The sequence below is a fragment of the Procambarus clarkii genome, chromosome 1 (genome assembly GCF_040958095.1).
Source record: "Procambarus clarkii isolate CNS0578487 chromosome 1, FALCON_Pclarkii_2.0, whole genome shotgun sequence".
NCBI lineage: Eukaryota > Metazoa > Arthropoda > Malacostraca > Decapoda > Cambaridae > Procambarus > Procambarus clarkii.
Window position 1 is genome coordinate 22,370,646 of NC_091150.1, and position 14,087 is coordinate 22,384,732.

At 48.6% G+C, this 14,087-nt stretch overlaps 2 protein-coding genes across 5 annotated transcripts in view; one reads left to right on the forward strand and one right to left on the reverse strand.

The window, feature by feature from the left end:
* The window catches only part of LOC123753850 (uncharacterized), a 490,864-nt gene that overhangs the window by 217,204 nt on the left and 259,573 nt on the right, over window positions 1-14,087 (forward strand). The window lies entirely within an intron of this gene.
* The window catches only part of LOC123753931 (coiled-coil and C2 domain-containing protein 2A), a 227,823-nt gene that overhangs the window by 136,501 nt on the left and 77,235 nt on the right, over window positions 1-14,087 (reverse strand). For all 4 annotated transcript variants that reach the window (XM_069321189.1, XM_045735932.2, XM_045735922.2 and 1 more), the window contains exons 9-10: window positions 12,062-12,262; window positions 4,585-5,004 (exon numbers count right to left, since the gene is read on the reverse strand). In XM_069321189.1, the coding sequence (XP_069177290.1) occupies window positions 4,585-5,004; window positions 12,062-12,262 (621 nt within the window). The remainder of the gene's footprint in view (window positions 1-4,584; window positions 5,005-12,061; window positions 12,263-14,087) is intronic.

Here is a 14,087-nt window from a genome sequence, read left to right on the forward strand (position 1 = left end):
GCAATGCAGGCTGCCTTCAAGACCACCAGCTGGTAGGAAGCCGAGAATCTAAACCGAACGGTATTAATCCCGTACCAACTTTCTAGATGTAGCTAGAGGGGTGGGGAATATTTCTGGGAGGGTCCGGTGTGGAGAAAGGGAGTGGGGGAGTATGTAGCGGGGATGAGGAGGAGGGGTGGGGTGTAAGATGTAGCGGGAATTGGGGAGTTGAGGGGATGTGGTGTTACCACAACCAGCCTGTGATAGTCCGCCAGCCCACCCACAGAACCCACCCACCCAGAAGCCCCAACCCACCCATCCAACCCACCCAACCACCCAGCCTACCCACCCACCCCAACCATCCAGAGAACCATCCAAAACCAAAGCCATTAACTTACCTACTCAGCCAGTCTGCCTGCCAGTCAGCCACCAATCTATTCACACTGCCTGCCCACTCACCAAGCCAGTCTGCCCACCCAGCCAGTCTGCCTACTCATGCCCAGTTCCTCCCACCCACCTGCTAACCCTGCCTGCCTGCTCGCCTGTTAGCCAACTACCCATCCCACCTGCCCATCACCCACCCTGCCTGCCCACCTGCTCATCACCCACCATTAGCCACCAATCTATCCACCCCGCCCGGCAGACAGCCTGCCAGGCAGCAACCAATCCATCCACACACCCTGCCCACCCACTAGCCATCCAGTCTACCAGCCCCCCCCCCATTCCTCCCACTCCCACCTGCCTGTCTGTCAGCCAGCCATTGACCTATTCATCCACCCATCCTGCCAGCCCACTTGCCTACTCACCGACCTACCAGCCAAGTAACCAGCCAGCCAGACAGCCAGCCCACCCACCATCCATCCTGTTGCTCTCTCAAATATGACTAAACAGTAACCGACATTTTAAACCTTCTGCATTTAGCGGAGCCCCGGATTTAACGAGTTGGGTACAGCCCTATATAGGGCATTATATTGAGTGGATACTGCTTATTACTGTACTTTCCTGCTTTATTTGATTTATCAATGTAAGGTTCTTCACAATAAATATATTGAATCTCTTTGACACATAATGCATCGTGTAGCCAAGTTACATGACGCATTCAGCTCCACAGAGGGTAAGGGACCGATGCGATGACCCCCTTGGCTCAAGCAACGAATCACTGGGGAGCAGTTGGAGTGGAGTCAGAGCCCGACAGAAGTCAAATCCTCTGAAGGACATGCCACACAGCCACAAATTCACACATCGTTCTGAGCTCCTGAAGGAAAGGCCCACATCACCTGGTGAGTGCTGGTAACAAAGCCCCAACCCAGAGCCTAGGCATTCATAAACAATCAAGTGACAGGGGGAGGATGGTGACTAGGAACTAAACCCTGAAAAGCCTGAGGAGGAGGCTGGCAAAGTAGAAGATGATGAAGGAGGGAGGGTTCACAAACCAGTCAGTTCTGGGAGTGGTGGAACAGATGGCATCAGAGAAACTGGTACAATGTCTAGGGTCAAAAGCCTGCCTGGTGGATAAACCATGCAGGCAAAGCTCAGGGTCCTGCAAAACCGCTCAACCGACAAATGAGTCATCAAACACCTGACTATGACGAAGCTGCAGTTGGAGCAAATCTGCTGAAGGTAAAGACAGAACTACTAAGTCCTAAACAAGGCCTAGCCAGGTCCACACCTGGGACAGTACCAACTGGGACTTCCACCAGTTAACCAGGAATCAGAAACCAGTGAGTTGGAAATGACCCAGTTCCCTGGCCAGCTGACATGCAGACAGAACGTGAGCTCAAGTCTGCCAGTCATTGTGGGAGGACAACACAAGAACTCCAAAGAGATGTAGCTGGACTACAATGACCCATGCTAATCTGGTAAGATGTAGCTGGACTACAATGACCCATGCTAATCTGGTAAGATGTAGCTGGACTACAATGACCCATGCTAATCTGGTAAGATGTAGCTGGACTACAATGACCCATACTAATCTGGTAAGATGTAGCTGGACTACAATGACCCATGCTAATCTGGTAAGATGTAGCTGGACTACAATGACCCATGCTAATCTGGTAAGATGTAGCTGGACTACAATGACCCATGCTAATCTGGTAAAACATATCAAGCCAGATTCAAGCTGAATAGCAGAACCCTGAAGCAGTAAGCCACAACTAAACAAAACCTGATTCCTGGATGAAACAGAAGGTGCCAATAAAAGGCCTTGAAGCCCAGGAATAATATTTAAGCATGTGCCTAGAATACGAAGAGAACCTGAGCTAAACTGATTATGTGGATGGACAGAATGGGAATGAAGCTGTTCAATCTTGATAGATCAAGGATGTACCATAGGTCCAACAATTCCCACTTTGGAACACGGAAAACCAGGATACCCACCAAAGGAATGAAGGGGTCATCTCGACCTCACCAAGTCCGGCCAACCAACAATTACCCAACTCAGACCTGGGAAGGAATCCCGATTCAGAAGCTCCAACCCCGAAAGAGGGGGAGGGGCCGACCAATCCCACTGCAGGATAGGGAGACGACCTGAAAAGCCCACAAATCGTTGGACCAAGAGCCAGCAATACAACCTAGATCACCCCCTCTCACAGCAGAGTCAAGGGGTAGAACCAAGAAAGTGCCAGCAGGAACCACAAGTAAAACTATCCACAAATGAAGCTTAGTTGAGACGTCGAGCAAAAGAGGAACTCTCATGAAGACGTGCAACAGCTCAGGAATCTGACTCTCCCGACGACCTATCTCGACCAAAATCAAGCAAGGCCTCAACCCAACCAGACCATCTCCTAGGAGTGGGGGAAGAACCCTGAATAAACGACAACTGATCAATAACATGACAGGAGAAGGCCACAGCCAACAAAACATGGGAGACTACATCCTCAGAAAAAAGGAGAGGTGAGAATAGGGAGGGGGACAAAATGGTAAGTGACCAAACTAAATCTAAGGACCGAGCCAACACAGCCTGTCAACTTGCAAAGCGAACCAAGTTATTTCAGTTCTCTATGTTCTCCAGCCAGGTCTTCTAATCTTACCTGTAACATGCTTACTTAAAATTAAAGCAGGTAATCGATTTAAAACATGAATCTCAATTTATAAAAACAACCTCAGGTGTTTTAGTGCCGTTCATAGCATTGCTCTATAATAAATTACCGAGTAATACTAGAGCAACATGATTAAGCTCTAGGGAGTTACTGAGAAGGCTGGCCCTAGAAAATTCTCATTTGCTCTTCAAGACAACTTCTCTCACATCTGGGTAGTTCTATCAATATTCCTAACAACTCAGAAGAAAGCTATTTATCTAAATGGGTCACCTTACCTCACTTTTAGTCTATAGTCACTGAAATGGCATTGCAAAGTAACATATTCAGTTTTATGCTGCTGTTTCTCTGGTTCATATTCTCATTTCCAACACACACAGAGATCACATTAACGTGATGCATCAAATGAACAAATCCACAAGGGCAGTGACGAGGATTCGAACCTGCGTCTGGGAGCATCCCAGACACTGCCTTAATCGACTGAGCTACGACAGGGTAAAAGGGTTGAAACCGAAGTTCTACTGAACTTACTGGATCCCGTAGCCTCTCCGAGGCACAAACCAGGCTTTTACACAACTTCCCCCCCCCTGCACCCGAGCTATGTCAATAGGCCGTTCTCCCTCTTCGCCCTTACATCATCACACACAGAGATCACACTAACGTGATGCATCAAATGAACAAATCCACAAGGGCAGTGACGAGGATTCGAACCTGCGTCTGGGAGCATCCCAGACGCAGGTTCATTTGATGCATCTGAGATCCACTAGAGTGTACCAAGAATCAGGAGGAGAATCTGCCTCTCTCTCTATGAGGCAAGTGTCTCTGATCTGAAGGATCAGAGAACCCTCACTGCTGGGTGGGTAAATACCCTAGCTGTGATGTGTCCGGCCACCACCAGATAGCAGCCCAGATCATCCAAGGTCCACACCACCTCATTTACTTCCCCGGTGTTAGCCAGCATCACACCTCTCTGCTGGCTGCATATTCAGTTTTGCTCTTTCAGAAAAGTGGTGATAATTTAGGACGCTCGCATAAGTGTGAGGGATTAACCATTACCTTCTGAAGCTCGCACAAATGTGAGAGTCTGACTATTATGTACCTTAGCAGTCTTAAATTTAATAATCTACTTGATGTCTGTAGTGACAATCAGAATTAATTTTTATATATTCTATCAATAGTAAATAGCCCTACCATCTTACCCCATTCTGGGAGCTCCCCATTAAGGGGTGGCCACATCAATCAATTCTCCAGGAGGCTGAAGAATTGATTGATGTGACCATTCACAACCCAAATCTGCCACTCTTTCGCTCTATAACCCCCCCATCTCTACCTCCACACTTTCTTTCATGTTCAGTTCTACTCTTCGAAGAAACTAGTCACATGATTCTACCATATAACCCCTTTAATCACCCTTGTACACCCTTGTACCTACCATCTCAGTGTACAGCACTTTTACTCTACATTTTGTTCCTTTGACCCCACCACTCATACTACATTCCTCTGGTGACAATTATCTCGGAGAGCTAGCCAGTCTTATATTGTAATCCTGTGCTTAAACTCATTTTCTTACCTTTTTTTTATGGGTTGCTTTCCATTCAGTCATCTCTTTCTCATACTTCTTCATCTTCTTTTCATAATCTTCTTCGTATTCTTCAAGCAATTCTTTGAACTCTTCTTCTAACTCCTCTTTTCTTCTTTCTTCTTCATCTTCCTTGTTGACATTTTCCTTTCTGATGATCAATTTCAGAGACGTACTGTAATACTTATTGCTTCGTCTCACATGCTTAATGTTTTTCCATATTTTAAGAATGTTCGCTAGTAAGATTCTGTCTCGTTCAGCTTCGGTATTGAACTCTTCACGACAATCCCGAATCTCTTGGCGGTAAATTTCTAATCTGCGCACAGAGTCTATTTCTTCATTGACTGATTTATACTGCCTCCTAGAATTTGGTTTAATCTGGCGAAGTTTTGCTAAAGATTGCCGGAGTACCTTTAAAAAATAAGTAGAATAACAATTGTTAATAAAACATAAAATGAGCATTACAAAACTATTTGTGAGGGTGGCCTCACTCAGCGACTGCCAAGAGCCTATACACTGATACTCCCATTGAAAATACCATCTCATCAGGCATCAAGGATTTTATCATGGCCTAAGTTCAAGTTCAAGTATGTTTATTGAGATAAGCAATAAATACATCTCAAAGGGATAGAGTAGCTTAGGCTATTTCTACCCCCGCCTACCAGTGGCACAGAACAAAACACTTCCCATTCACAAAGGTGGACAAGCTGAGGGTTCCCATTCACGAAGGTGGACAAGCTGAGGGTTCCCATATCTTGAGGTTATCTTGAGAAGATTTTGGGGCTTTTTTAGTGTCCCCGCGGCCCGGTCCTCGACCAGGCCTCCACCCCCAGGAAGCAGCCCGTGACAGCTGACTAACACCCAGGTACCTATTTTACTGCTAGGTAACAGGGGCATAGGGTGAAAGAAACTCTGCCCATTGTTTCTCGCCGGCGCCTGGGATCGAACCCAGGACCACATGATCACAAGATCAGCGTGCTGTCCGCTCGGCCGACCGCCTCCCCCATACACATAAGGTAAACCTGACCAAACAACAAAGCATTAAATTTAATGAAATTCCATTTTCTGGGCAAGACGTGGAGGCTCCCCAAAGCTAACCGGGCTAATATGAAAGTACAGTATTAGACCCTGGCATCAGTCAATGCGCATGGAGTTCTAGGCTTACCGAGGACCACAAACCAGACCCTGGCCCCCTCAGAAAGGCACGAGGGGAAATGGCCAATGGAAACCCTGTGTGGTTGGAAGCATTCCATGTCTGCCATCGACCAGGTCAGGCATCCATAAAGGTAAGCACCCCAAAACAAATCCCTATTCTGGTTAAAATAGTGTTACTGAAAACCGAACTAGTGGACGGAACTCCCCAAATGAAAACGAGCATGAAGTCACAACATGTCACACTCACACTCACACCATGTTGCGCTGTCTGCGCAACCCCCATCTCCCCAGGAGATGGAAGCAAAGCCCCAAACCACCACGTCGGCTATCCACCCCGCAGTTCTGAGGCTGGATGTCAAAAACCGCCAACCGGAGGTTATCTTGAGATGATTTCGGGGCTAAGCATCCCCGCGGCCCGGTCCTCGACCAGGCCTACTTTTTGTTACACACCCCCAGGAAGCAGCCCGTATCAGCTGTCTAACTCCCAGATACCCATTTACTGCTAGGTAACAGGGGCATCAGGGTGAAAGAAACATTTTGCATATTTGTCTCCGCCTCCGCCAGGCATCGAACCCAGAACCTCAGGACTACGAATCCGAAGTGCTGTCCACCCAGCTGTCAGGCGCCTAGGGAGGGAGGAGGGTTGGGAGGGTTGCCGGGGAGCCTCTGGGTCTGACCCAGAACATGGCATTTCATTACATTCAAAGCTGGTTTCTTTGGGGGAGCCCCCTTCACCTAACCGGAGCTACTTCCCAAAGACAAAAACAAGAGGGACTTACCCGAGAAGAGGTTGGCACTCGCCCCTCAACGCAGAGTCGTGAGAACTGGCTGCAACCACCGACCCAATGCAACACAGGCCCGACCAGGCCCCGGAACCGAGACAAGGTAGCGAGAAGCCAGGACACTGTTCGACCTCCAACAACCCTGTGGCCGAATGTCTACCCCAAGACATGTTACCGATGACGGCAGCCAGCGCAGCAAACTTACAAACGTCGTGGGCACAAGGATAGACCGCAGGCTGGCCGGATCAAATAACCCTGCGGATGACCATTGAGACCCAAACTCTGGAACAGGGAAGAAGGAAAACCGGGTCAACCCTGAGCACATCCCCGGTCACAAAGGCCATGGTGTGAAAAACCGGAGGAGAGCCGCAACTAGACACAACACATGATGCACCCACAGCCTGACCAACCAAGCATCAACAACCCGGACCCCTCCAGAAAGCAGCAGTCTCATTCATCCCCAGAAAAGAAGGAGACAGCTTTACACACAAAAATCACACTAACGTGATACATCTAATGAGCTACAACCCTGTCGTAGCTCAGTCGATTAAGGTAGTGTCTGGGGATGCTCCCGGACGCAGGTTCGAATCCTCGTCATGGCCCTTGTGGATTTGTTCAAGGAGACGGCTGCAACCAAACAAACCTATCACCAGGACCAAAAGAGCAGAAACACCTGCGCTGGAGGAGGGAATGAAGCTACCCGACCCAACCCCCAGAGGCCAATGCCAACAGGAAGAAACAATCTTAAACCAAAGGGGCCACTACAAACCGAGGGGAAGAGAGATAAGAGAAGACCAGGACGGCTCAGGCGGTACATGAGCAGGCCGGAGGTGAAACAATGCAAGAGACACCTTACAAAACCATGCAGAAGTAACATCAATGCCGAATGCAAGCTACAGCGGTTCCTCCAGTGCCGCACGATACGAGGCGACAGTATCTGGCATAATATGACGGTCCTGAAACAACCAAGAAAGAAAGGACAAGACAACTCTATTGGAAACTGAAGTCAACCTACGAAGGGATGAGAAGAAATGGATGGACCGCCACTAAACTTCATACTGCCGCCGAGATGAAGCACGCAGGTGAGACACCATTAACGAAGCCACCTGATCACGATACAAGTGGTCATAGACTCGAGTTAAAAATACCAGACGCAAACACTCAAGGTGAAGATCGAACCAGCTACGTAACGGAACGGTCCGATCTGCTGAAAAAGGTGGAGCCGCAGGAAAACTCCTGGGGTCAGACACCGAGCAAGCAGCACCTGAAACCAAGGCTGGGCTGGCCACCAAGGAGCCAGAAGGACTACTCTTCCCTGGTAAGTCTCCAAGCAAGCTAAGACAGAGCAACAGCTAGACCAGGGGAAAGAGGTACAGGTAACCCCATCTCAACCAGTCCTGCTGAAAGGTATCGACCCTGTCGGCCTCACAGTCGGGGAAGGGCACCACACACACCGGGAGACGCCTCGACCACTCCAATGCGAAGAGGTCCACCTCCGAGAGCCCGTACGTCCGGAAGAGCCAACTAAACGAGTCAGCATCAACCGTCCATTCCGTGGACAGGGAAATGAACTGAGACAGGCCATCCACCAGGATGTTGGACACCTCCTGAACGTGAACAGCCAGGAGAGCCAAACCCCGAGAACTCAGCAGACGAGTCACCCGAAACGACCAGCCCCAAATAGCCAAGGACTGCATTGAGCCCCCTCGGTTCAGGCAATGAACCATCAGGGAGTAGTTCGAATGGAGCCGGATCTACGATCTGTGAGCGACCCGAACCCTCCATAGTGACAACCGCACTACCGCAAACTTCCGCACTGTGCTGTGGGCCAGAAGGAAGGACGGACCATACCGCCCCTGGCTGGCCTGGTGAGCACTGGTCACAAAACCCCAGCTGAGAGATGACACGTCCGTGAACACATAGAGCGAGGGCTCAATAGGCGCAAGGCACTGAACCCTGAAAAACCCTTAGAGGAAGCTGGAAGTTGGCAGCAGCCAACATAAGGCCCCTGGGGGCTGAACCCAGCGATTGCAAGGCAGAAGGGACAGTCCCAAAGAAACCAGAATAGCAGATAAAGCCAAACCTGACCCGGCGGGTAGACCATCATCGCAAAGTTCACGCTCCTGCACAAGCCCTCGAGCAACCGCCAGGTGATCCAAGAGCCCCCCTAGAAGCAAGCACATGCGAGACCGCAGCCAAAGGAGAGACTCCGGAGGGAGAGACAAGAATGTGGTTAGAGAATCCCACACACGTCCCAGCCTGGTCCGAACCTGGGAGGGAACCAGATGGGACTTCCGCCATTTCACCAGGAACCCGAACCCAGCTAGCTGGGAAAGCACCAAACCCCTGGCAAGCAGACACGTGGACTGACTGGGAGCCCAAACCAGCCAGTTGTCGAGTTAAGCCAACACCCGAACACCTAACAGACACAGACGGGCCAACACGACCCAGGTAAGGAGTGTGAACACTCGAGGTGCCAGGTTCAACCTGAACAGGAGGTAATGAAAGCAATAACTCTGAAGCCCAACAACAAAACCAAGCTAGTCCCTGAACCCAGGATGAATCGGGACGTGCCAATAAGCATCCTTGAGGTCCAGTTACACTATCCAAGCGCTTGGCTCCAGCAGAAGTTGGACCTGGGACAGAGTGGTCATCCGAAAGGAGGGGCAAGAAACCCACGAGTTCAGATGGGACAAATCCAGAATGAACCGCAGGTCCGCACAGCCCCATTTCGGAACTGGAAATAGGCGGAAAACCTACCTGAGAGATGTTGTCGTTTCGACCAAGCCTAAGCGCACCCACTCCGAGATGACCTGATAAAACGCAGGAGAAGAGGCCTACCCCGAACCCGCCGAAGGAGGAGGAGTCACCCAACGCCACTACAGGCATCGAGAAATTACCCAAAAAGCCCACGAATCGTGAGAACAGGTGTGAGTGAACAAAGCCAGCCTCACTCCCATTACAGATGGGGTGAGGCTTGCACCCAGAGCGATACATACAGAGGCATACACACAGAGCAATCACCGCACAGACCAGACTCAGACAGTTCCGAAGGCGCCACCGGCTCCGAAACAGTCACCCATGGCCTACCCCAACAAGTGGAACCCCGAGCCCTGGCACGACCCCTCCGGGAAGAACCCACCCGGGACCCTTGGAGAACAACAGGTCGGACATCGGACGACAGTTGAAAGCTGCTGCTTGCATATACTGCATGACTGCAGAGTCCATAAACAGCAAAAGACAAAAGGGCGAACACAACCTAAGAGCCAGGGCCCAAGTGGATTCCAAGAAGGAAGCAAGCACAATCTGTCAACAAGCGAGATGTGCAGTGAAAAACCGCGACAGCACATCCCGTAGGATCGGCGCAAACAGCTTCAAAAGTGCAGACGGTGCACAAGCAGCCGAGAACAAGGCACCAGACCCAGGAACGGCCCCACGCACCTCTACATCCGCCGCAAGCCAATCTGCAGACAGCTCCAGGAGGGAAAAGAAATGCAAGATTGAAGCCAGCAAGCCACAAGCGCACAAGTCCTCAGCCACAGGCACAGCTGACAGGGAAAGAACCTGCACGTGAAGCCGAATCATGTCAACATCCCACAGAAGTGCAGGAGCGAAAAGACACTGATTAAGATGCTCAAAGTCGCCCCCCAGGTAAACCTGGACCACAGTCAAAGCCTCGCGCCACTCAAGCATGCAGGTACGACAAAAGGTGTCCCAGGCATCCAATGACAACAGCGGGCAGTCCGCAAACCAGGACGACTCCTGAACCTCATAACGAACCCAGTATGGAAACAAAGATCCAAACTTGAAGGAAGACAAATCCATTACAGAGGCATATTCTGGGTCGCACAGGAGGTAAGCCACAATGGCCACCCGTACTTCAACAGGCGAGATGCGGTAGGCTGAAAACCTCCAGAAGAACGGAATCGAAGGACCAGACCAGCAGAGACAAAGAACCGAACCCGGGGAGGAGCCGAACCCAAATCCAACGTGTACGCAGCGAGGGGAAAGGAGAAAATAGCATGTCATCAGTAGACTGGGTGAATTGGTCACAAACAAGCAACAATGCTCGCAGGATTCTGGGTCAAAGATGACACCAACTCATCATGCAGCATGACGGAGGTAAAAACAATGAACATCGCCCTGAGACAAGGGGACAGAGCAACCCTCATACTCGCACAAGGCGAGAGGGGACCCAGGGGTCGCATTCATCAGGCCCGAGTGCCCCCGTACGGTTTCCCAGGGCCCCTAAACTGTTTTTGCTCTGGGTAAGCCCAGGCAGGGTACTGCTAATCGGCGTGCAATGCTACCAAACAAACTGCTAATGCTGAACCCCCGGGACGTGTCCACTTACAAGGGCGAAGCAGGGGGGTACCACCAAACAGAAAGATAAACACTAATATAACAGGGGAAAGGGACACCAAGACAGACCTCCCACCAGGTAAAAAGAAAAAGAAAAACCTCCCAAGAGGACAACGTACCCAGAGGGAACAGAGCCGACCGCTGTTATAGGTGAGAACTAGCTGCGCAGTACCTCGTGCCCCTACCAGTGCAAAACTACCATTTACCCTAAGGTAGTCAAGAGTAGAAACCCTCCAAAACACTTGGGGCAATCAATCGCCGAGCAGCAAAAGACCAACAGAGGTAGACTCAAGGTGACTTGTGGAAGAGAACCCCAACCCCCAAGAACGGTACTTACAGGGCACTCAGGGAAGGTGACCCTAAGCTCATGTAGCCCGAGTACCTGTGAATATTACTCCCAGCTCGCACACCACCATAAGAGCAGTACTGAACCAAAGGACAGAACAATGCACAAGAGTCTGGAGCTGGAGCCACACGACCATGATGTATCACATCAGATGATGAAATGGGGTGTGGATCGCCAGCACGGGGGTCTGGGGCTCCCCCTTCACCCTCCCGGGGAGGAGGGGGGGGGGGGGAGCTGCGCAGACATGTGGCACGGCTCATGTGATGTCATGCTCGTTTGCTTGTTTACATTTGGGGATCCACTTTGGGGTCCACTCGTTTGTTTATTTCACCGTTTTTAACCAGACTAAGGGGTTTGTTTTGGGGCGCTTACCTTTCTGGGTAGCTGTCCCAGTCGATGGCAGATATAGAATGCTCCAAATCACATGTGCATTTCTATAGGCCATTGCTCCTTGTGCCTCTCTGAGGGGGCCAGGTTCTGGCTCGTGGTCCCCGGTAGGCCTAAAACTCCACCCATATCAATTGATGTCAAAGTCTAAAGAGATACATATCAGCCTGGATAGCTCCGGGGAGCCGAAGAAGCTTCCCCCAGAAAACACGGTACTTACTAGGGAGGTAAGTCCCTACAACTTGGCAACTATGGCAACCATATGTCCAAAGACAAGACAGTGAAGCACGAAACCCGGCCAAGGGCAACTTGTGTTGCCCTTGTGTTGGGCAACATGACACCAAACTCAGTGGAACCAGTAGGATTTAACCTTTGGGAGCAACCGAGTTGGATTATTCAAGAAATACACTGTCTATTCAGGCAAAATTCAGCTTACCAGTAGCTTGTTCTGGAGAATTTTTGTAACACCAGCTGCTGCCCTTTCCACATATGTATTGTATGCTTGAGTGAGCTGTGATGCTGAAACATGCTCTGGTGAGAACAGTGGGTGATGGGTGAAGGTTAACTGGGCAAGCTCAACATCCAATACCCCTCCATCATCCGGACTCATCGTCTGCAAACACTCACTTGGACGAGGCTGATGATACATGATGAAATACTTTATAAATATAAAAGTAATTGACTTTCAAACAATGTCAATATAAATATGCTTAGGTTTAAAGAAACACTGATTCATTTTATAACTTAGACAGCGATTATCATTATACATTGATTTAAACTATTATTGTCTGGATTTTACACATATGATGCAAATGAGGATATAATAACTATGTGGATGTAATGGAGTTTACCTTGACCCAAGAAAAAATCCTGCTATACCGTAGTCAACCTTGGTGGGGTTCTAGGAATTCTTCTACTCCCCAAAGAAGTAGGGAGTAGTTTCAATTGTGTCAAGGTTATGTTACTAGGCGAATGTAGTTATCGTCATAAATGTTACTAGGTGAATGCAGTCATCGTCACTGTATAAAATTCTGTCATAATTATATCGTATGCATACCAGTGATGTTCATATGGTTTTCACAATTCCACATACTTATAATGAAGTATACCAGGTAAACTAATCATCATTTGAACATAATAATTCAGCAACTACACAGGCCTATCAGCTCATACGAGGAAGCTCCTATTTATATTGACATAAATTGGAGCTGCCTAGAATAGGCCAATTTGTGTATACAAGTATTTATAATATTCCTATTATAAATACAATCGTTCGTCTAGACATCAAATGGCAATTAAGGATGTGTGGCAAGGGGAGGGGTGTTTTGCTGTCAGAGCTCTCATGATAACAGATGAGGTAAGGCGCCATGGGCCACCACACGATGAATTTGTGTGTGTGTAATTACCCAAGTGTAATTACCCAAGTATAGTTATGGGATGAGAGCTACGCTTGTGGTGTCCCGTCTTCCCAGTACTCTTTGTCGTATAACTCTTTGCAACTACTGATGGTTTTGGCCTTCAACACCTTCTCCCTTAACTTGTAGCAACTGTGCACCACTCTGCAAAAAGAAAAATTTCTAATATTTTTTTTTTGGCACCTCTGTTGACCAGACCACACACTAGAAGTTGAAGGGACGACGACGTTTCGGTCCGTCCTGGACCATTCTCAAGTCGATTGTGTTTCTAAAGAAAGAAACCTGTGTTTAAAGAAACCTCTGTTTCTTTAGCTTGAATCTGTGTCCTCTTGTTTGTGAAGTTGCTGGTTTCAGAAATTCCTTCGTCAATTTGGTCCATTCCTGTTAGTATTTTGTAAGTGGTGATCATATCACCTCTTTTTCTTCTATCTTCTAGTTTGGCATGTTTAACGCCTTTATCTCCTCGTAACTCTTGTTTTTCAATTCCGGAAGCCATTTTGTAGCATGCCGTGGCACCTTTTCCAGCTTATTTATATGCCTCTTGAGATTTGGCCACCATACAAATGCTGCCTATTCCAATTTTGGTCTCACAAAAGTCATGAAGAGTTTCTTTAGTATTTCACCATCCATATAATTAAAAGCAAGTCTGAAGTTGGAAAACGACACATATGCTCTTCGCATGATATCATTTATATGTTCCTCTCTGGTGACATTCTATTGTCAAGAAACACCCTTAGATCTCTCTCTCACTTTGTTAGAGTTCTTTAATTCCTGCACATAATTTGTAAGTTGTGTGTGGCCTATTTTCACCTATTCCACATTCCATGACATGTATTTAGTCATATTGAATTCCATTTGCCACATGGTGCTTCAAGCACTTATTGTATATAGGTCGATTTGAAAGGCAAGACAATCGTCTACATCATCTATCTTGTACTATTAGCTCAGCAACATCAGCAAACATGTTCAATATACAGTAATTCTATAGTCCTTCTGGTAGATAATTTACGTAGACAATGAACATAACTGATGCAAGAACTGAACTCT